The 24,603-nt window shown below is 43.0% G+C and overlaps 1 protein-coding gene across 13 annotated transcripts in view; it reads left to right on the top strand.

Moving 5' to 3' along the window:
- Positions 1–24,603, top strand: part of LOC105018473 (pleckstrin homology domain-containing family A member 7) — a 129,392-nt gene that overhangs the window by 33,279 nt on the left and 71,510 nt on the right. The window contains exon 1 of one of the 13 annotated variants that reach the window (XM_020040243.3): positions 9,864–10,692. The exons of 11 other annotated variants lie outside the window; for them this stretch is intronic. In XM_020040243.3, the coding sequence (XP_019895802.3) occupies positions 10,619–10,692 (74 nt within the window). In that variant the 5' untranslated portion in view covers positions 9,864–10,618. Of the gene's footprint in view, positions 1–9,863; positions 10,693–14,002; positions 14,104–24,603 lie in introns of those variants that run through there. One more of the 13 variants, XM_020040244.3, reaches the window with a different exon arrangement.

Here is a 24,603-nt window from a genome sequence, read left to right as displayed (position 1 = left end):
GTTGGCGTAAGATTTTGCTTACACTCCTCTCATCGCCTGATTTATGAAACTGTGCGTACCTTTAAAATCCAGGTGTACGCAATACCTTCCCTTGATAAATGCTGCGGATGAAAACGATCGTCATTAGAATAACACGCCCCTATATATTCAAGTCTCCGCTTCCCCCACGCCCTCATTTTACGCCATGGACACAAGGAAGACGGCAAAAAAGAGAAACTTCTCTGACGTGGAGATTGAGACGATCACCAGGGAGGTAGAAAGAAATAAAATTGTTTCATTTGGCAGTTTAAAAAGCGGAATAAAAGATGATGATGTGATGTGGAGTACCATTCATTCACATTAATAACTGCATGACAATTTGTAATATTCGTCTTATTATTTCATGATATTTATCAATTACGTTTATTGTTATTTAGAAGAAGAATGTCGTTATTATTATTATTTCTATTATTGTCTAAAAGAAGAAGAATGTCATTTTTATTATTTTGTCAGTCTGAATTATATTTTGGTAATTCAAAGCCTTTTATTACTGAACCCAGTCCATGCGCAACTGCCGGGCCTAACCCTGAAACGTCATGTAAAGCGCACAGACTCGCATCTGAAGGATACATATAAGTCAAATGCTTTGGTAAAGTCACACAAATGAAACCTTGAAGTCCATGTTGCACAAAAATAAACACTGAAGTTTGTAATTATGTTGATGTTTTTTTTTACAGTAGGTCATAATATATCACATCTTTTAGTTTGTCAGTGCGTTAGGATTTTCTTTTCTGCGCTGTTAAGGTTTCATTTCTCTCCGCCATGTCCATGTGCAATATTTTGTTGTCATCCATCCACCAAAGATCACTCCAAATATAACTATTAATACTGTTTTATTTTCAGTTTACATCTCTGCACTGGCATAACATCAGTGCACGAGGGAACTGCAGCAGGGGCTGAGTATACGGCTACACATTTTTTACTTGAGACAGGTCAAAATAAAAGTCCCGTCTCTTCACACATGCGCGCAATTAACTCTTGCACAATTTTGGGTATACAACAGTCAGTATCATAATTAAACAACATAATATAACATAAATGATGAGAACATATAACTCAACATGCGCATTTCCGCACTAACTCAAAACGTTCGTACACCACCTCCTGAGCTGGCGTAGGATTTGAGAGTGCCGTACGCCAACGTCCATATTGATAAATCTCAAAGTCACCGTGGTTTTGGGTGTACGCCAGGTGTACGCTGGAAATTTGGTGTACGCACTTTTGATAAATGAGGGCCATTGTGAGGGAAGGATGGATGGGAGATTGACAGACGGATTGGTGCAGCTTCTGCAGTAATGCAGTCGATGTATCGGTCTGTCGTGGTGAAGAAAGAGCTGAGCCGCAAGGCGAAGCTCTCGATTTACCGGTCAATTTACGTTCCTACTCTCACCTATGGTCATGAGTTTTGGGTCTTGACCTAAAGGACAAGATCCCGGATACAGGCGCCCGAAATGAGCTTTCTCCGCAGGGTGGCTGGGCGATCCCTTAGAAATAGGGTGAGAAGCTCGGTCACCCGGGAGGAGCTCAGAGTAGAGCCGCTGCTCCTCCACATCGAGAGGGGTCAGCTGAGGTGGCTTGGGCATCTGTTTCGGATGCCTCCGGAACGCCTTCCTGGGAAAGTGTTCCGGTCCCGTCCCACCGGGAGGAGACCCCGGGGAAGACCTAGGACACACTGGAGGGACTATGTCTCCCGGCTGGCCTGGGAACGCCTCGGTGTCCCCCCGGAAGAGCTGGAGGAAGTGCCTGGGGAGAGGGAAGTCTGGGCATCCCTGCTTAGACTGCTGCCCCCGCGACCCGGCCCCGGATAAGCGGAAGAAGATGTATGTATGTATGTGTATAATTTCATCTGCAGAAGAAAGCATTTTCCTCACCAAATCATCCAGTGCAGCCATGTTGATAGCCATGACTAGGCGCCACAGCGTTTGCAGAAGAAACAAGCAATCCGGATTGTCAAAAGAAGCCCTAAACAAGCAACTTGGTGCTGCAGAAGATGCCCTGAAATGTATTGCCTTTTTTAGACACACTTAAGTAGGTGTACTATTTTAAGTGTGAGAGAGAGCCGGCTACTCTAATGGTGGCAAATACCTGTTGTTGAAGTTATGTAAAAAATATTCAAATTCAGCAAACATACAAAAACATTGTTCTCTTAAAGGTGGAATTACATTATAAACCAACCTTTCTTTCACCAGCTTACTACGTACTGTTGTGCTCATAAGTTTGCATACCCTGGCAGAAATGTTGGCATTGATTTTGAAAATATGGCTTTTATTTAAGGATAGTGATCATTTGAAGCCATTTTTTATCACAATTGTTTGGCTCATTTTAAATCATAATAACAGAAATCACACAAATGTCCCTGATCAAAAGCTTACATACCCTTGAATGTTTGGCCTAGTTGCAGACGCACAAGGTGGCACACACAGGTGAAAATGGAAATTAAAGGTGAATTTCCCACACCTGTGGCTTTTTAAATTGCAATCTGTGTCTGTGTATAAACAGTCAATGAGTTTGTTGGCTCTCACATGGATGCACTGAGAAGGCTAGTTACTGAGCCATGGCGAACAGAACAGTCAAAATTCCTGTGTAACAAAGTAATGGAACTTTATAAAGATGGAAAAGGATATAAAAAGATATCCAAAGCCTTGCAAATGCCAATCACTTCAGAATTGGATAATTCGGGGATCTCTTGATACCAAGCCAAGGTCATACAATCTGCTCTGAAAAAACACAGTGTGGTTGTTTCAAGGAGCACATTACGAAGAAAAATTAGCTGCATGGTCGAGTTGCCAGAAAGAGGCCTTTACTGCGCCAATGCCACAAATAAGCCTGGTTACAATATGCCCGACAACACCTTGACACACTCTAATTTGGAGTGACGAGACCAAAATAGAGCTTTATGGTCACCACCATAAGCTCTATGTTTGGAGAGGGGTTAACAAGGCCTATAGTGAACAGAATACCATCCCCACTGTGAACCTTGGTGGTAGCTCACTGATGTTTTGGGGGGTGTGTGAGCTCTAAAGGCACTGGGAATCTTTTGGAATTTGATGGCAAGCTGAGTGCGGCATGTTATCAGAAAATACTGGAAGACAATTTGCATTCTTCTGCACGAAAGCTGCTCATGGGACACTCTTGGACTTTCCAGCACAACAATGACCATAAGCACAAGGCCAAGTTGACCCTCCAGTGGTTACATCACAAAAAGGTGAAGGTTCTGGAGTACCAATCACAGATCTCAAACGTGCGGTTCATGAAAGACAACCAAAGACTTTGCATGGCATTTTGCCAAGATGAATGGGCAGCTGTACCACCTGCAAGAATTTGGAGCCTCATAGACAACTATGACTGCACGCTGTCATTGATGTTAAAGGGTGCAATACACAGTGTTAAAAACAAAGGGTATGCTGACTTTTGAACAGGGGTCATATAAATATTTTCTTTGTTGCCATGTTTTGTTTTATGATTGTGCCATTCTCTTTTAACCTACAACTGAATATGAATCCCATAAGAAATAAAATACATGTGGTTTGCCTGCTCACTCATGTATTCTTTACAAATGGTACATATATTACTAATTGTCCAAGGGTATGCAAACATTTGAGCACAACTGTAGGTAATATATTTTCATCATGGTTTTTAACACAGTGATAGTGAAAAAAAATAAAGAAAGCAAGAAATGAATGATCAAGGGATGAAATAAATAGGGAAATAATATTTATTAATACATTTATTATATTTTTATGTATGAATGTATTTATGGATACATTTATTTTTGTATTAATTTCAAATTTTGACAGATCTGGTCCTCCATACTACTGGCTAATTATGTGTGAAACACATCTCACTCCCCTAGAAATCTGTCAGACATGATACACACCACTTAAGGTCCTCCTCAGGGTGAAGTGCTCCTTATAGTCCTAAGCTCTTAAAATGACTTTGACTTTACTATATATCCAAAACTCAACAGAACTTTCTCAAACTCCTTGTTTCATCAACAATATGATCACTTCCCTTAGGCCCAAACACTGAAAACGAAGATCCGGCTCTCACTTTTATGTGAATCCAATTAGCACATCTCCATGTCCAGACATTTGGTCTTTTTTTTCTTTAAGCAGTCTTGCTAACTGGCATCTGTTTACCTATTGAAAACAATAAAGGAGATGTACAATATAATGAAACAAATCTGAAAATTCTTCCCTTCATGTGACACAAAAAGTAAACAATATATGCTTCTTTATCGTATGTCAGCTTCGCCGAGCAAGGGTTTAATGACCCAATTGTGTTTGTGAACCTAATTTACATTACAGCACCCTTTTGAGTCGCCAAATACCTTTTCACACTGTCTTCTTCCTAAAGACATCTCTTACATTCCAACAAAAGGCCTTGGAAACCATTATTTTTAGCTTTTTATTTGGGTTTCTGCCCCCATATAAAATTGGATTTAAACATTCAGGCTATTTTACTGTGGGAATCCAATTTACCCAGATGACCAGTTTCACTAGAAGATGACAGAAGACATTGTAACACCTGCATGAGCTTAGAATGTTTATATAACAATTTATAGCAGAGTATAACTTTAAAAACATTGTGTTAATCCCAAATGGCACTTGATGAAGTGCACTAGTTTTGAGCCGAGCCTTATAGTGCTCTATATAGTGGAATATCTGCCATTTAAGAACTCTGCCTGTTTAAGGGAATTAAGGAATCTGTTTCTATCCTTCATCTTACAAGAACATTTACCTGATGAATGAGATCCATTAAGTTAAAATGATAACAATCAGACTAGCTGGTGTATTTGGAGTGGAATCAATAGTGGGGATATGTCACCATTGTCTTGATTTCCACAGTTCTAAATGCACTCTATTCCCTTGACAGTGCATTTGACCAGGGCCTATGGGGCTCTTATCAAAAGAACTTCAACATATAGGCAATATGTAAATGGCCCTTTGTGAGGCATCCAAAGAAAGCCTGGAAGGCTACAGTGAGCATTAATCGTCTGATAGGAACTCATAACAGCTATGCTAGGTAGGAAGTAGGCAGCTTTCACATTGTCCATTTTCTTTCTGTTCCCACCCTGGTCTTTGGATGATTGCTGTGGTTTGGAATTCATGGAACCTTTGACCTTCTTGCAATTGCCTGACACAAGATTTGACTCGACACCTGGTCCTGTCGAATAGAATACCCTTAACGATTGTTTTTATGATTTTTGGAAACGGTAGTTATATCGCAGTAACTGTCCACTGAGCATATCGTGTTTGGCCTTATCTTTTGGACATCTTTTTTTGTCGGGTTCACAGAATTTAGACTAAGAAAAAAAAAATACACATCGGGGATATTTTTAACATCAAAATAGCTTATATGTGCAGCAAACCATCATTTCAGATGCACTAAAAAAGAAATGTCAGTTTAGAAGAAATTGCAAAAAATAGCATTTTAGATGCAGTATTTTCAACGCACTGCAGTTAGTGCACACTTATATACTCAGCCTGACTTAATAATTTTTTTTTAAGAGTTATTAGCAAACCTGTCTGTAAACCAAGCAACCTCGCTAACCCAACTAGTTAACTTGCTCGCAATAACAGTCAATTGCACCATGCTGTTTTTTATTTTTTTAATTTCGCTGATGTTTCTGTCACTAGCCGATTCAGAACTGAGGCCACATCACCTAGATTTGTTGACTAATGTTTATAATTCAAAGGCTGAACTGAAACCAAAGCCAACTATAGCAGGTCTTGAATAAAGACAATGGAGGGAAACTGTTGACATCTGTTATTCCGTGATCCATTAAAACTCTGCCATAGCAACTGAATTTCCCCACATCGTAATGTCAAAACTGCAGAGAGGCTTTGACACGTTTTCCCTATTAGATGGGCAGCTAATGTGAGTAGTTTGGGGTTTGTTCTCATTGATTAGGCAAGGGGTTTTCCTCTGTCCTGACGGACACATCCAAGGTCTGTTGAGAGATTTTATAGGTCATTCCTAAAACATCTGCCTGGATGTGACCTTGACGGTGGAGGGAAGGGGAAGAGGAAGAGGACCAGGGCTGCTGTGGGAGACTGATAAGCTGAACCAGATACCTCATCACACCGGCCCATCACACACACACTGTCATGATCATTCCATCCAGCCTCCTGTGTGTGTCTGTGTCTGTGTGTGTGTGTCTGTGTGTGTCTGTGTGTGTCTGTGTGTGTCTGTGTGTGTGTCTGTGTCTGTGTGTGTGGGTCTGAGGTAGAGAAAAGGCATCATGGGCAACCATGTTATTTCCTCCTATGTCTGTGTGTGCGTCTGTGTGTGTGCGTCTGTGTGTGTGCGTCTGTGTGTGTGCGTCTGTGTGTGTGCGTCTGTGTGTGTGTGTCTGTGTGTGCGTCTGAGGTAGAGAAAAGGCATCATGGGCCACCATGTTCTTTCCTCCCATGTCTGTGCGTGGGCAGAGCAGGAGAACAGGTGAAAAGTGTCCACCTGCCTCTAGACACACAGGCAGACGGCTGGAGACGAACAGAAAGAGAGATAGAGGAGGGAGGGAGCTGGCAAAGCGTTTCCTCTCCCTGATGAAATTGGGCTGGAATTGAGTTTCATAAAAGCAAACCGCTGGAGACAGAATTACACCCCCCCAGACCCCCCCCCCCCACACACACACACTATTCACGGCACAGGAGCATGGCTTGGCTGCACAATTGCCTCCATCACCGTGGGAGAACTCTGCTCTCTGCCTTACACAAATGACCTGCATCAGTCCGTCTGGCATAACGTTCTAGACTGACTCGGTCATGTATGACACACAACAGGTGGGCGTTTGACTTTCCCAAGGCCTTCTGATTCAGTATGTTCTCACGTAACTCAGACCAACGAGGCTGTCTGTAGAGGAGTGTTTTTAAGTTAACACTACAACACTCCTGAACAATATTCACCAAGTGGAAGCAAACATAACCAAATGGGACCGGACCTGTCTGAATTTTTCCGCTAACAAATGCTAATGTGTCTGTAGCCATGTTGGTTTGCTGCACTAGGGTCCTCTAATGACTACAGCCCTGGATTCATGTTGAAGTTCAGTTTAGAATCCTTCTGCCTCCAGTGGACATTCACCAGATGTCCACCAGCAGAGTTGATAATGGGAAATCTGTTTAGTGGATGTGAATGCAGCGTCGTTGCCTCAACCACCAGCCTGTTGCTTATATCCTCTTGGCTCTGAATGTTTCAAATAGAAATTGAAATGTACTTGCCAGCTGTATTAAACATCTCACAGGATGAGCTCAAGGATTAACATCAGTGCCACACCTATAGATTTTTATAATTTTTTGTGTGAAGGTTTTGTTAATTATTCTCAGGGTATCTGCAAGTGTAAGGCAAGGGAGCAAAAAGAGTGTTGATAATGTGTGGAAGACTTACTTGCTACTTAATAAAGCCCTCATCTTTTTCACTGGCAACACTTGAAACACTGTTGGAGGCTAGTCTTTTATCCAGTTAAGGAGAATGTACATATTTGTGGGCCCACAAAGATTTATGGGGTTTGTAGAATATTATTTAGAGATAGTTGTGCAGAAAAGACACCTTTTCACTCTGCTTTTTCTCTTAACCGAATAGTCAACACCATAAAACATTTTTGTTAGTATTTTATTGAATATCTATAACTATTCTGCCTGTGTTTAGGAGAAAGTTACTTGGCTATAGTTTTGTAAACTTACAAGAAATATATTGAATAGATATTGACTAATTCAGAAAGTACAGTTGTTCAGTTCGCGTTCAGTTTACCTCAGTGGTTCATGATAGTAATGGCTTCTACAAGGCGATACAGCCTAGGTTAAAATGTATCACTATTCACATCCCTTTTAGACTGGATATGACTTCCCATTATCGCTCCCATTATGCATAGACATTACTTTGTATACTTGTTAGAATATTGATGTTCAAAAGACCACATTTGGAATGAATACCTCTAAAATAAAATTTGAATAATAATTACGAATTGTTTAAGGATTACCATTATATAGACAAAGTAAATTGTTAACTTATTTTTTAAGATGTCAAACTTTGTTTAATGGTGGTAATTGTGGTAATTGATTACCCTTAAAGTTTTTATTTGCTAGGTCATTTATTTGATAATGTAAAAATAGGAGTAATGTAAGAATAGGCAGAGGCTTGGTCTCAGTTGCAGAGCAGGCTGATGATGTTTTAATACAGGATCCGGAGATGGGCGACAGACGTGGTCAGGAATACAAGCAGAGGTGGGCACACAGAAGGACTCAGGCAAAAGTACAGACTAGGATTTGAAAAACAAACGGCAGACCAGGTTCGGTAATCATTATAAAGCTATCACACAATCTCAGATATGGGCTTAGTACATTGTACACCTTCAAACAATACCTCACACAGAGAGGTGCATGGCCCGGGGGTACATACCGAAGGGGTGATGAGGAACAGGTGTTTAGGATTCTGGTGATTGAGAGCGGGGAGGAATGGTGAGTTTGTGGGAGCTGGCGTCTAGGAACTCGGAGGCTCTGTCATCCTGTTGAGGTGGTTGTGGGCTAGCCTAGAGCCGTATGCAGACCTTACAGATAAGATGTCCAACGTAATCTAATGAACACAATCAAATTTATCAGGAAATCTGGCATCTCTTGTCGGAGCCATTCACTTTTTTTCCAAAGTTACTGGTGGATCATGGGCCCAAACACCAAGATGGAGGAAAATGTATCAATGCAGACCTCATTGGTCCATCAGACAAATCAGTAAAGCATGAGGAAAGACCACTGCTTCTGAAATTTAAAATCTCTAGTTAAAATGAGTTGGTGGATATGAACGTTTAAGTAACTGCCTCTAACAGAGCCATTATTGGCCAATTGCTGCCGTTCTCTTTGACCAAGTTACTCAGGCTCTCAATTCAACAATTCCAAGAATAAAAATGTTCCCTTAGCCTGTCAACTTAACATTATAATTTCTGTCCTAAACTGTACTTTTCTATTAAAAATATTCTGTAGCACTCAACTTCTGTCTAAAATGTGGCGGAAAAAATTGTCATAACTGGGCTTACAAAAATGTCTCCAAATTGGTCCACTTTTCATATCAAAAATGCTGACCGGATGCATCCAGTTATAAGGGAAATGGGAGAGAGCCTGTCACTTTATCAAGCTTTTGGAAATGAACAAGGCAACATTTCGTGGATTTTGTCAAAGGGTACAGAAGATATACTCTTTATTATGGTGTTTCCATTATGCCTGTTAGGGTAAACAGTCCTGTAATCAAATCTAGATCCAACAGGTTTGGACTTTCACCCACTGTATACAGCTAAAGAAACAGATGGGCTGTGGTGGCCACTCCCCAAGGGAAGTGGATCTGTCTTTGATGTAAAAAGCACCTATGGTAGTGTCTGCTGATAAATGCCAGGTTCAGTTGGACAGCATTGTCTGTCCATGTCACTGGGGACCTGCAGGTCTTTCAGCCACGTAGAGGTGACCTCCCATCTGAGGTTTTCTGAAACAGAAGGCTACTGGCACACCTCCAAAACTATCCTAGTGCTTTACATGAGGTGGAGTGGTGTTGTGTAACAGTTATAGGACTATCACTCTATTGGTCTCTCTCATTGTTCTCTCCTTTCTCTCTCTTTCTTTGGCTCTGTCTCTCTCTCTCTCTCAACAGTGCGTATTCTACCAATCAGCATGAGGTGGGAAAAAGCGATCAGCTTTGCTCTGCCTCGCTCTCTTGTTCTTTCTGTTTCTCATTCTCTCTGTATCTCTCTCCCTCTCTCTCTCTAACACACACACACACACACCCTCTCTATTCCAGTCTGTGTGTTCTCAGTGCCGTGCAGCGCTGTTGTGTCGTTGAGGCTTGGGAGCCGGTGGAGAGCCGGTGCTGAGGGGAAAGAGACGCTCTTCGGTAGCGACTACTAGATGCGTTAGAGACCACGTCAGAGGGACTCGCCGAAACACCTCCGGGGACAGCGGAGATACAGGAAAGAAACTAAATGCATCCGGAATAAAGACTGACACGGTACAGGAGGCTTCAGGGACCGTTGGCAATCCGTTACAGAGACACAGGGTTGGTTCTGGTTCCGAGACCGTGGGGATATTGCGTGCACTCCGATGCGCGTTGAAGACTTTGGAGATCCGAACTGAAGACCTCAGACACGTCCACTGGTCTGGTTGCTGAAGACTCCGTTAGAGACTAGGACTTAACTCAAGATCTAGCTTTGGACCCGGTGATGCCAGGTGGGGTCAGAGGCGCCCCCGTCGTCGTGTCATGCCAAGAGGCGGTGGTATCGGGAGGTCCGGATGACGGCACAAGTGCGTTCAACACTCCAGGGCTTTCCGCTCGCTCCGTCCACTTCACCTGACTTTCCTTCTTTCCTCCTCTATATTCACCTACGATTTCCCCATCTCCCTCGTTCGGCTTTCTCTCTCCTTTCTGTGTCCCGCCTCTCTCCCCTTGTCCCTCCCTCCCTATGGGAAAACTAAAGGGAGCCCACAGAGAAGAGGCTTCTTAACGGGACTATCCGCCGCGATTTGCCAAACACAGCCGGTCTGCAGCGTTTCCGGAAAGCTTACAGCCAGTAGCCGTGGTAATTGTGTCCATTACCAGAGACGTCATGTGGAGCCAGTCAGGATACTGCAATCACTTCCCTCACCCCGGACATCCCTTCTACCATGCGCCCTCCTGCAGGTGTGTATTACCAACAAGCCAACGTACCATGCTCTGCTCGTTTCCCCCCGCTGGCTATGTGTTGTTTTATAGCCTCCACACAGCAGATTTGTTCCTTGGGGCTTTAAGTTGTGTGCATTTTGACATTTTCCTTGCCCCAGTGTGTGGGGTCAGACGTGGTCGTGAGGCACTCAGTGTAGTTGAACAGAGCGGTTCAGCTTTTTCGTAGGACCAGGCTATTGTACTCTGTTGGTTGAATGCAGGGCTGGGGTCAGTTCCTTTTGAATTCAAATCAACTGGCATTTCAAACTGTCTTGAATTCTTTCCTAATAAGGTGCATTTGTATTTGGAATTTGGTTTATTTTCTCTTTTTTTCTGGGATAAATACATTGGAATATATATATTTGGAATAAATAATAATTGCAGTGGAACAGGCTGGTTTAGATTGGGTAATGTTGTTGGCTTTCTAAAGTTCAGGAGGTTTTGCGAAGAATAAAGGAAGAATAAAGGCAGGTGGACGGGCAGGTTGGGTTAGTAAATGTCTCAGTACTGTGGAATGCAAAATAAAACAGTTGGAGGGATTAGGGAGGACTCAAATTGGTTGCTCTTTGGGATATCCTTAAAGTGAGCTATGCCAGTTTGACCTTTTATGGTGTTTTATATGTGTCTTGCACTGATATTTGAGTTCTTAAGGAAATGTCATGGTTATTTAATGAACCATGGTTTAGGGTAATTTTAGAGTGTTGCTTTTGGTTTAAAGTGCTGGTGGACGACCATGACTAGTTTTCTACATTTCAGGGCCTCACTGTCTCAGTTTCACTGCACACCGAATCAGAACATTTGCAGAAACCTTTTGCTAGGTTTGATAGAAAGCTTTTAGAGATTGGAATATTTTTTAGGTAATTAGGCTCATATTAGACAAACATTGTATTTTCCAATAAAAGTAGAAGAGAGGCTGGGGATATAGTAACTGTAACTCTCAAATCCCCCTCTGGCGATAATGACATCATTACATTTATCACAGCGTTGCAGATGGGCCCTGCTCTCAAATGAACACCATCAATTCTCGTCCCCCGAGCAGGGTAACACACACACCGTTGTCAGATCCAGATCTCTGTTTTTTCTACTTTTTAATACATTATTACCCTTTAAATGACAGCTGTTGTCTCGATAGTTAATAACTAGCTAATAATGTTTGATTTACTTTTGATTAATATTACAGGCATAAATCATTTGTATAATTTCAGCTCTGGAAGTTTGAGGTGCTTTTGGCCTCTGCAGATGTGGTTTAGCTCTAGTCATGAGAAAAATGCAGTGAGATACATTTTTTGTTTTGAATTCACTCAATTTGTGGTATTCACGCAAAAAACAACCCAGCAGTATATATACACTCACCTAAAGGATTATTAGGAACACCATACTAATACTGTGTTTGACCCTCTTTTGCCTTCAGAACTGCCTTAATACTACGTGGCATTGATTCAACAAGGTGCTGAAAGCATTCTTTAGAAATGTTGGCCCATATTGATAGGATAGCATCTTGCAGTTGATGGAGATTTGTGGGATGCACATCCAGGGCACGAAGCTCCCGTTCCACCACATCCCAAAGATGCTCTATTGGGTTGAGATCTGGTGACTGTGGGGGCCATTTCAGTACAGTGAACTCATTGTCATGTTCAAGAAATCAATTTGAAATGATTCTAGCTTTGTGACATGGTGCATTATCCTGCTGGAAGTAGCCATCAGAGGATGGGTACATGGTGGTCATAAAAGGATGGACATGGTCAGAAACAATGCTCAGGTAGGCCGTGGCATTTAAACGATGCCCAATTGGCACTAAGGGGCCTAAAGTGTGCCAAGAAAACATCCCCCACACCATTACACCACCACCACCAGCCTGCACAGTGGTAACAAGGCATGATGGATCCATCTTCTCATTCTGTTTATGCCAAATTCTGACTGTACCATCTGAATGTCTCAACAGAAATCGAGACTCATCAGACCAGGCAACATTCTTCCAGTCTTCAACTGTCCAATTTTGGACTGTGCAATTTGTAGCCTTTTTTTCCTATTTGTAGTGGAGATGAGTGTTACCCGGTGGGGTCTTCTGCTGTTGTAGCCCATCCGCCTCAAGGTTGTGCTTGTTGTGGCTTCACAAATGCTTTGCTGCATACCTCGGTTGTAACGAGTGGTTATTTCAGTCAAAGTTGCTCTTCTATCAGCTTGAATCAGTCGGCCCATTCTCCTCTGACCTCTAGCATCAACAAGGCATTTTCGCCCACAGGACTGGCGCATACTGGATGTTTTTCCCTTTTCACACCATTCTTTGTAAACCCTAGAAATGGTTGTGTGTGAAAATCCCAGTAACTGAGCAGATTGTGAAATACTCAGACCGGCCCGTCTGTCACCAATAACCATGCCACGCTCAAAATTGCTTAAATCACCTTTCTTTCCCATTCTGACATTCAGTTTGGAGTTCAGGAGATTGTCTTGACCAGGACCACACCCCTAAATGCATTGAAGCAACTGCCATGTGATTGGTTGATTAGATAATTGCATTTATGAGAAATTGAACAGGTGTTCCTGATAATCCTTTAAGTGAATGTAGTTGATATTGTTGGATTTAGTGGATGTATTGTTCATATAAACCAGTTATTGTCGGGGCTGACGGTGGATTATACAGACCTCCGACTATCAGTTCAGTCCCCTCTTGATCACTGAGCTGACTAGTCAAGCCTGTAGAGTGAAACCAGTAAATGGCCTTGAGCACCAACCAATCATTAAGCTTTATCAGCTCCCACTCATGGTTGCAGGAAGAATGGACAACCTATTCCCTACATCTCCCACTGTTCGGGACCTGAGACTGTATAGGGAATGGCTAAAGTTAGATGGTGCCATTTGGGAGGTGGTCTGTTTATTTTCCTCAAGGTGGAGATCTGACACACAAGGTGGACCCTTTACTAGATAGATGGGGGTGGGTGTTCGGCTCTTAGCCACAAGGTCTGGAGCCTGACACTTTGATAATGAATGTGACCCTCCTTGTGTATCTGGTCAAAATCAGTCTCTGACGAGAGGGGAAGAATGAAATCTAGAAGTGGAACTGGCTTCCAGGTTCAGATTTCAATTGGAAGCCTCTGGATGGTCTCGTGAGGACATGCAGGCGGAATAAATGATTAGGTTCACGTTCAACTGCTGCTATGTATTCAGCGAAAGCAACGTGGGCCGGGACCTGACTGGCTCAGGTTAATCAGTAACTCGCCTGTCAATAAAGCCACAGTGACATCAACAGCCTCTGTCCCTTGTCACTCTTTTCTGTTTGAATTCAAACACTGCGATCTCACCCGGCAGTCTGAGGAAGTACTCTGGAAACGTCTGTCGTTCAGGCGCCTAATCCGTAGACTGTCGAGCCCTAGTCAAGCATGGAGACATGAGGTATGTCTTGAGTACACACTTGTGTGTGTGTGTGTGTGTGTATGGTTTATTTGTGTATGTTTACATTTTGTGTTCTTAATTATGCGTCTGGGTGTATTCATGCCTATACTTGCGAGCGTGTATGTGTACCTGTATGCATAAGGATTTCTGTGTGTGTGTAGGTGTGTGTGTGTGTAGGTGTGTGTAGGTGTGTGTGTGTGTGTGTGTGTAGGTGTGTGTAGGTGTGTGTAGGTGTGTGTGTAGGTGTGTGTAGGTGTGTGTGTGTGGGAGTGAGTTAGCTGTCAGCAGCCCATGGACTTAGCCCTCTAAATGGATTGGGCTGGGTGTCACAGCAGGTTGTAGAGGGAGCAGATTGTCAAGGAGCCTCTGCTCATCCCTCTGTCTGACACGCACGCAGGCATGCGCACACACCTATCTTAAACAGACGTCCTTTCCCTGACAAAGCATGCCAACCTGCAATCCAATATGTTGACACATTCCAAGCCAGGGGATGACCATATCCATTCACCATTTTGCATGTCTGAACCAGGAAACCTCTGCGATAGCCTGGGTGCACTCGCCTCATTGGTCCCCTGAAATTTCAAATGAGAGACATCATTTGTCACCAGAAACATTAACAGAAAGACTTCTAGAAATGGAAGGGAAGACCACAATCTGACAGATTGGCTGTGCGATGTTTGGATCTGGGGGCGGAGATTACAAGACAGACACTTAGAAGTGTTCTGTGTAATTTTCGTCCGTTCCCTCTTCTCGTGCTGTCACTGTAAAGTGAAACCAGTTGTAGGACAGCTTTTTGGAATAATTACCTTGTCTTCACTCGTTAACGCCACCTGTCCGGTCTGTATCAGATATTGATGAGTAAGTAAAGTGTATTTAAAGGTCACTCCTTAATGTGACAGTGATTGACCATAGATCTTTCCTTGTCTGAAATCATTCGCCTTCTTCATTTGACGTTAACTATTTGTGTATAGCCCTGACACTGAGGTATATTCCAAACAATCTAATGTTGATTTTGGGCATGGCTAACATTTAATTATCTTACATTGTGACTTGAGCCAAAGCTGAAAATACCTAATTGGTAGCAGAAGATGCAGATAAAGATTGAAACTTGACAAATTCATCACCCATTCATTCATACTCAGACTGTCTGAGCTGCTATCTGATCACTAACCACATAACCCAACTGTATTCATGTCACCTCATAAAGTATGGTGAGCAACTTTGCAGCTTATTTGATTTGTATTTGTCTCACCTCTTATGCTGATCACCTATGCACCTTAAATATGTGCATAGGTGATTGGGTGGTGAAATATCAGCTGATTGGGTGTGATGAATTGATCTATCGATTACTCCATTATACATAATGTTTGTTTTTTCCATATTCTTGTGAAACTGGGTATTGTCTCGCAATTGTTCTGCCTTAGGCCAGGTCGCCATTGTGAATGACAATTGGTTCTGAATCCGCTTACCTGGTGAACTAAAATGAAAGTAGAAGCAGAAGGAGGTGCTGCAGATGAAGAAAAATAAGTAGAAAGTTCAAACTGCGACCTGGGTACACACCGAGTTCACTACAAGTGGCAGGTTAATAAACAAGTCCAGAGAGCTGTTGTAGCTGACCGCAAATCTAATCTGTGGTATTAGACTTGGGTTTCATTAGGTCTGCACCATGCTATACTGGGATTGAGAGGATAAGAGATGATCAGAGAGCTACACTGACCCAGCTTTGGAATAACCCGTCCTCTTTCACATCCCTTTTCCGTTCATTTGGAAATTTTTTCTCCACATCAAGTATACCTGAGGATATTCCTTTGATATTCCTTTGGGCCCACATCCTTCCAGAGGTGTTGATATTTCTTGATGCATACCTTCTCACATGGACTCAACTGACTCAATTGTCCCAGGAAACCAGCTGAATGAACACAACCACAAAAACTTGTGATGCTGACAAGGAGGAGTGATGCTGACAAGGAGGAGTGATGCTAATCCATTATCTGCGGCTGTCAGTCCAGGCCGGTAGGATGAGCGGGAGGATATCGGTAGCTTTATATGCCGGTTGTTTCAGGGCCAAAGTTGCCGTGCCGGTGTAAGGTGAGGTTTGTCCAGTGATACCCTGAGAGATTATTTGGTGAGTGTTCCCGGTTATGTGCTTATTTTCGTCCCCGCTCAATCAACAGTGTGAGCAGCACCGTAGGTCTTGCAAGCCGAGAGCAAAAGGGCGAAAAGTGCACTACGTTTTCTTGTGTGAGAGTTTTCTCAGGTGTTAGTTGGGATAGCAGCACCCAATCCGAGTCAACTGCAGAAAGGGCTACAACACTCTCTGCTCCAAGGAATTCTGAACAGGGCGTTCTTTAGGCTTTTCCAGTGTGGCCTGCGTCTTTGCGGCGCTAAGGCAGGCATCCTCATCCTCACGGCCCCCTGCGACGTGGCTCATTCCTTTTCAGAGGTCAATACCTAAATACTGTGGGTGTCGTTTTACTCCAGATGATAACCGTCGTTGTTGTGGTCACATCATTGCAATCCCAGCTTAATCTGAGATGGCTTTGTGTGCAGTCAAAGAATCAACAGTTGGACCACAGTGCATTCTTAAATTCCATATTGGAAACTAACTATACGAGCCAAACTCCCTCCATCCCAACCGAACGGTTGCAGTAAACAGGAGTGGGCCAGAACGGAATCCGATTCTCCTTGTCGGTCTCTGTGAGTCGCTCACACTTCAGTGCCTGTTCACATAGCTGGGCACAATGCCCCTTTGTCCACCAGGATTCTGATGCTCCGCGGGTGGTGTTGGAAAGACAACAGCTCGTCTCTGTTCACTTTTTCCACAGTCCGACCGTCTGTCCTGATGAGTTTTCATTAGGAATACTGATGAATTGAGTTATGGAGGATCACCAGAGTCTTTACCACAAAGCAGTAAGCACATCCTGATCTGACTGGTTGAGTTCAAGGCCAAATGTCAACGTCTATTTCTGCATTTGTACAGAATAATATTTCATACGAAAGCATTAGAGGGTGTGTAAGGTATTTCATTTATTTTGCCCAAATACAACCCTGTTTCCAAAAATGTTGGGACACTGCATATAATGCAAATAAAAACAGAATGCAAATCATTTATCCTTGGATTTAATAGAAAATAGTACCAAGACAACATGTCAAATGTTGAAACTGAGACTTGTTAGTGTTTTTGTAAAAATACATGCCAATTTTTCATTTAATGCCAGCACTACGTGCCAAAAACGCTGGGACAGGGGCATGTTTACCACTGTGTTTCATCACCTCTAAAAACACTCTGTAAGCATTTGAGAACTGAGGAGATTCGCAATTGCTGTAGTTTTGAAGGTGGGGTGTTTTCCCATTCTTGCTTGATATAGGATTTCAGCTGCTCAACAATTCAGTGTCTCCTTTGTCATATTTTTCATTTCATAATGTGGCAAATGTTTTCAATGGGTGACAGGTCTGGACTGCAGGCAGGCCAGTTTAGCACCCAGACTCTTTTACTAGAGAGCCATGCTATTGCAATACGTGCAGAATGTGTTTTGGCATCGTTTGCTGACATAAGCAAGGCCTTCCCTGAAAAAGACGTAATCTGGGTGGCAGCATATGTTGCTCCAAGACCTGTATGTATTGTTCAGCATTAATGGTGCCTTCACAGATGTGCAAGTCACCCATGCCATGTGCACTAATGCACCCCCATACCATCACGGATGCTGGCTTTTGAACTGTGCACTGATAACAACCCAAATGGTCCCTCTCTTTAGTCTGGAGGACACGGCGTCCATGATTCCTGAAATGAATCTCAAATCTTACCACAGGACTGTTTTCCACTTCGCCTCAGTTCATTTAAAATGAACACGGGCCCAGAGAAGGCACTGACGTTTCAGGATCTTGTTTATATTTGGTTTCTTCTTTGCACGTTAGAGTTTAAACTTTTTCTTTGTCACTGCATTTGTGGATGCAGCGACATACTGTGTTTACAGACAGTGGTTTTTGGTGAGGCGTTCCTGAGCCCCTGCAGTGATTTCCACTACATAATCCTGTCTGTTTTGAATGCAGTGCCGCCTGAGGGCCCGAAGATCACGGCCATCCAGTATTCGTTTTCGGCCTTGTCACTTGCGTACAGAGATTACTCCATATTCTCTGAATCTTTTAATGATAATTTGTACCGTCGATAATGTGATCTCCAAACTCTTTGCAATTTTAAGTTGAGAAAAGTTTTTCTTGAATTGTGGTATTTGATTGCCCATGTAGTCTTTCATGGAGTGGTGAACCCCTCCCCATGCTCACTTCTGAGAGACCTATCCTCTCTGAAATGATCTTTAAATACCCAATCATATTACTGACCTGTTGCCAATTGACCTAATTAGTTGTGTGATATTACACCAGGTTTTAGTTTTTTAGCATTACATGTTTACAGTCTTTTGGTGTCCCAACTTTTTTGAAATGGGTTGCTGGCATCAAATTCAAAGTGAGCATGTATTTTCCAAGAAACAATAAAATTTCTGTTTTAACATTTGATAAATGTATGTTGTCTTGGTACTATTTCCTATTGAATATATGGTTTAAATGCACATTATTGTATTCTGTTTTTCTTTACATTTTACACAGCATCCCACCTTTTTGGAAACATGTTTGTATGTTCTGTAAGTACGTGTCATAGACTGCTATGAACGTTGTGCCAGGCGCATCCATGTATTGTAATATTAACCATGTTTTGAAGCTTTAAAGGGTTTGTTTAAGTTTAAATAGTTTCCAGACATTGGAGCAAAACAGTGGAGCTTTTATTTTGGATTCTGACAGGGCTCATGGGGCATGTAAGTGATATTGTTGGAGGGCTACATATTAGAAAAAGGTATGTAGAAACTAAGGATCCTGTTTTTATAGTTGAACGATGTGGTGAATGCCGGTGCTGACCATACTGACAAGCCACATTTCAATGACATTTTAAAGTGATAGAATAACAAGGCTGTGATTAGTGGACACCTGGAGCACTTTCAGTTGTGTGGTATTGCGTGCACGCCTACTGTTCTTGTCTTTTTTGAAGATGAAGCAAAGTCATACCAGCTCTGCTCTGTTGACAGGTGCTCTGACCATTGTTTTTGACCTGCATAGATCTTGGATAGATCAAACACACACACACACCCTCAGGAAACTCTATAAACCCATGTTTTTTTTTCACTGCTGCTGATTATTCTGCCTGTGTGACTTATGACTCATGCAGTCAGGTGGGAAAAATAACAGCATCAAAGGCTGATGACAGGACCACTCCACTTTCACTTTTCCTCCTTCTCTTTTCTACTCATCAGACCTCTGTCTCTTTGTTTCAGTCTGTTTCTCTCTCCATGTCTCTCTCTCTCTCTCTCTTATCCTTTCTGGACACATCTGCTGCTTGCCTGGGTTCCCCACCTCAGTTCTCATGTCACATCAACCATCAGTCTCCTGGGGGCAGTCTGGGTCACTGTGCAAAGGACTGGTCCGTCTGTCTGGTTCCTGTCTCTGTGCTGTTCACCCCCCCCCCCATGCATACACCAGCCCACACAGGCATGCAAAACATGTACACACACCCATCCTCCACCTTCTCTCAGCAGTTATTGCAGAGTTGGGCTCTTTTTAACACCGTATGCCATATGTTGCCTAGCTCTTATAAAGGTGAGAAATATGCTACATGACATACGCTTGCGTGAATTAGATGAGTATGTTAATAGTTGTTTTCATTGTTTTGAGTCTGCTGTGACTAGCATCTTAAATAATAATAATAATTCAGTCCAAGATGGAGTCCCATCCCCATACATCTGTCCTCAGTCCGGTCTTCTCTTCTGACATGCTCAACCAGTTATCCTCTGGAACGTACCCATCCATGCCGGCCTGTTATCCTCTGGAACGTACCCATCCATGCCGGCCTGTTATCCTCTGGAACGTACCCATCCATGCCAGCCTGTTATCCTCTGGAACGTACCCATCCATGCCGGCCTGTTATCCTCTGGAACGTACCCATCCATGCCGGCCTGTTATCCTCTGGAACGTACCCATCCATGCCGGCCTGTTATCCTCTGGAACGTACCCATCCATGCCGGCCTGTTATCCTCTGGAACGTACCCATCCATGCCGGCCTGTTATCCTCTGGAACGTACCCATCCATGCCGGCCAGTGTGGAGACAGTTTGCACCTCCCTATGTGGAACCCCGGGGCGGTCAAGTGTGAGGCGGTGACTTCCACAACTCTGGCCGGTCGGGAGCACTGGCATCCTTTTGCTTATCTGCTATGCCTCTACAAAACATTTGGCCAGGAGATCCAACGTCACGCCGACGGTGGCACAACACAAGCCTTTGCCAAGCGGTAATGAGTCGAAGCGTGGCCCTGACCTTTTCCAGGCCCAGCCCTCTAAATGCCACGCTGAACGCTTGTTACATTATGATGTGATAACTGGTCCTCTGGGATGGGGCCTCTCTCAGTTCAGTCAGTTTTGCGAGTGTAGTGAAATGTCTGCCTTTATGAGGACCGGAAATGTAGCTCGACTTTCCCAACTGAAATGGAAATGTCCTCAAACTTATGCGGACACACATCACCAAATCCAACAGTTGATTCATTGCCTCTGTTACCTCTGTCCCCAGTCCCTTGTCCCCAGTCTCCAGTCCCTTGTCCCCAGTCCCCAGTCTCCTGTTGGAAGATTTGCTAAACATTGCTGTACACTTTCCAATCAGTTTTTATAGCATATTCATTTCCACTTGACCTATGCTGCCTGTCTGTCTGGGACAGTAAACTTTCCACTGTGGACCCGGTCCATTAGGCACTGCTCGATAACATTCTAGGTCAGTTTAGGTGCTCCTGTGTCTCCCTGACCTCTAATGCTCTTTCCGTTAGCCTCATGGCAGTTCAATCTCAACTAACTAGTCCTGTGTCTGTTTTGCTCTGCCAGCTTCACGCAAAGTAATGTCTGAATGGCTCTTGTGATAAATATGCAACCGTATTCTACTCTTAGTGAACTCCTTTTGACCAGGGACCACATTACAATAGGTAGCTATTTGGTGTTGGTGGTAGTTTGAATGTAAGTGCTTTTTAACAGTTATTCTAGCTATCGTGCAAACAGTGTCATCCTTTGCAGGAGATTGAGGGCTTCCTCTGTGCAGTACATTTGCATGTCATCTCTTAGGAGGAACTAAATGCACACTCAAACGTACACACACACACGTCTTTTTCTCCAGACTGAAGCGCTGCTCTCCCCTCAGTGAGAAGCATAGCATGTCGGCGGGCAAAATGTGTTTATACCGTGTTTATGTGTGACTGTGTTTGGAGGAAGCCGAGCATATGGTGTAGAAAACACAGTTTCCCCCTTCTTTGCGAAAAAAGGGCCTTTTTCAAAATGTCATTGGTCTGCGAGCGCTTGTTTATTTTAACTAATCACATCAATTATGCCACATCCCAAAAGAAATCTGTGTGTTTGGCCGCGTCGTCAATTGCCATGGCAACAGATGTCCCGGAGCATGAAAATAAGCTGACACATAGGATGCTGTTTGGCTGTTGCGTGAAGGGTGATTGGTTGAAAGAATTTGCCATTGAAATAGCGGTGCCTGTGGTGTATTTTCCTTTATATCACCTGATGGGCCCCAATCAAGACAGAGGCTGCATCCCAGATGTCACCCTGTGGGCCCTGGTTGAAAGTACCGCTCAATGAAGGGTTCTACAAGGGGAACCGGGTGTATCTTGGGGCACCAATCTCATCAGGGTTGGAGAAACCCAATCCACCAGCCTTCTGCTACACAGCGGCAATTAACTGACAACTGCTGTATAACCCCATCTGTCTGTGTGGGAAGTGTAGGAGAGATGGGGGGGGGGGCTGAGAAGCGGAGGGCAGATGAATTGGCTCATTGTCTCATTGTCTAAGTGATATTTATCACATCATGTGTGCAGGCTCCTGGAGAACAGGGTTCAATCCCCACCTTCACCCTTCACGCATCTCTCCTAATCTGTCTCACCTGTTGTTTTAAATATGTCTGAATGAACAAGGATAAGCAAATTCACCCAAAATATGTCTGCTGTGTATTGACTTTATTATCATTACATCATGTCAAACCATCCCTGAGAAAAATGGCCCCTATTTTTGGGACCTACGTTTTGACAAATCTCTTTGATGAATAATCTTGTCTCATATTGAGATCGCATTCCAGGGTCGCAGGTGTAGCTCTAAGCCTTTGTTATCAACATCATTTCTCAACCTGATTAACATCACAGATTCGCTAGATTTTGAACAGTTCAAGCAAGTGGTATGAGCTAATCGTGCCATTGAGTTTTCCGCTGTGTAAACTGAGTTGAACCAGTTTAGCAGCTTCCCACACCTCTCCAGTTCAGAGGGGTTGGGTTAAACACGGAAACCAAATCTCTGTTGGGCCTTTTGCGCAAACTGACAAATATCCCCTTTCAGAGTTTATGCAGTGTTCGACTATGGTTTTCTCACTGTTTTGTCTACTTCCTGGATTGAGTGCCTGAATTGCATCCTATCCCCTTTCTAGCGCCCTTTCTTTTAGTCTTGTAGGCATGTTGGTCTCTGGTTAAACAGTAGATCACTGTAGAATACAGGCTGCCATTTGGGTGGCAGTCCTGGACAGATCAGATAATAGATGACAGGGCTGATAAAAGTGCCTAGTTTGGAAATTCCATCCATTCTGTCGATGAGACATTAGAAAGCCATCATGTGACTCTGTGCGAGGGTTTGGAAATATTACCAATCGCCTAGCTATTTTAGGATTAAGCAGGCAAAATGACAAAATTGCCATAGCAAAATCAAACACATTTGAAAGAAAATATGAATGCCGGAGGTACTGGAGTATACAAATGTTCCCTTAGAGAGACGTTTGACAGGAGTGCTACTGTAATTAACTACATAGAAAACAGGGTGTCGTTAGGCAGACAGCCATAGTTACTGTCTAAGAGCCATGTAAATCACTGGATACTCTCAAGGTCCTCTCAGATGGAGGGGGTTTGACAACAGAGGTGAGTTGTACCAGCGGAGCGGGAAGAGGATGCTGTTTAGATAAAATGAGGCGAGGCTGTTTTAACCTCCATCAGTGTGGTCATGTTTAGTATGTTAGGATCTCCATTAGTTACTGCACATGCAACAGCTACTCTTGTTGGGATCCACTTGACTAAGTGCAGAACAGTTATAGACCAATGTGATCGTTACATTCAATTAAGATACACTCAACATACCAAACAATTGTACTATACTTTGCATGTATGCTTTCCGGCCACATCATAAGGCACTGCTCTAATGCAAATGGCCAAACAGTGGATTATGTCGGCGCATGTCAATATATAAACTCAGTAATAGTAAGTCCATTATGCGTGCTTAGTCCCAGCAGATTTACAGTGTGGGTGAGATGTTTGCTATTGTACTTTATTATGTTTTATTTGTAAGTACATGTGATGTGAAGCAATTCATTTAATTTACTAGTGGAGGGGACCACAGTTGTCCTTGCACATCTAGTAAAACCAATCTATCAAGTTCATCAATCATCTTGATTTACAAGACCACCAATACCGTAGTCGTCATTGCTATCGATCTGATTGTAAACGCTCCTCACAATCGTCTCAGTGCCACGGCGCCTCTAAAGAAAGTCCAATTTAGGTGATGGATTGAGTCAAATTGTCCTCCATCAATATTTATAAAGGAGGTTATTTCCGAGCCAGCTAGCACTAATAAAATGGATACACTTAGTCTGGTCCACAGGAGACCGCATCGGGGGAGATATTTAATAGGGCCCGGGTGCATAGACATACTTACTGTCTGATAGCAACATTTACTGTGGAGGGAGGGAGGAAATGATAAGCGCTTTTTGACCATTTGATTCAACTCCAACTTTATTGTCCCTAAAGGTTTTATATATGTTTTCCTCCTATGTCCTACAACTCGTGTGTCACCGTCACAGATCAGAGTTCCACGGCCAACGCTCAAAGCAGGTTGGACAGTTCAGGTGAATGAATCGAATACCGTCTGTTCAGTGAGCCGAATCTGCATGAATCTACAGAATGCAATCTTCCAATATTCCTAATGACATTTTCCTACATTCATTCACATTCTGTAGCAATTAAACCCACAATCCACCATTCCACAATCAATTCCACTCTTCCGAGTTTCTGTATGCAACACTGTGCATTCAATATTGCAACCTCTTCACGGGAATTCCTTTGTTCAGCCATGTTAAATATGCAATGCATTCAGATATTGCTTGCAAGACCAGTATTTACAGTTATTCCCAAAGGATTAATGAAAATTAATATTGTGAAGCTAATCTTCACAGCAATCCCAATCCCAATACCTTCCACAAAGCCGCTCTCCGTGGTGATAGAGATTTAAACATGTTCCTATGCAATATAATCAAGTATTGTGCACAAAGACAATTGGCAAAACAATTTCTTTGGTCAAATTTGCTCTAAAGTTTCAAATACTTGCCAGAAGCTGCTTCCAAGAGCAACTTATATCTGAATGTATTCACACTATACATATCTCCT

This window comes from Esox lucius, chromosome 19 (genome assembly GCF_011004845.1).
Source record: "Esox lucius isolate fEsoLuc1 chromosome 19, fEsoLuc1.pri, whole genome shotgun sequence".
Taxonomy (NCBI): Eukaryota; Metazoa; Chordata; class Actinopteri; order Esociformes; family Esocidae; genus Esox; species Esox lucius.
This window is presented reverse-complemented; position numbering and strand designations above follow the sequence as displayed.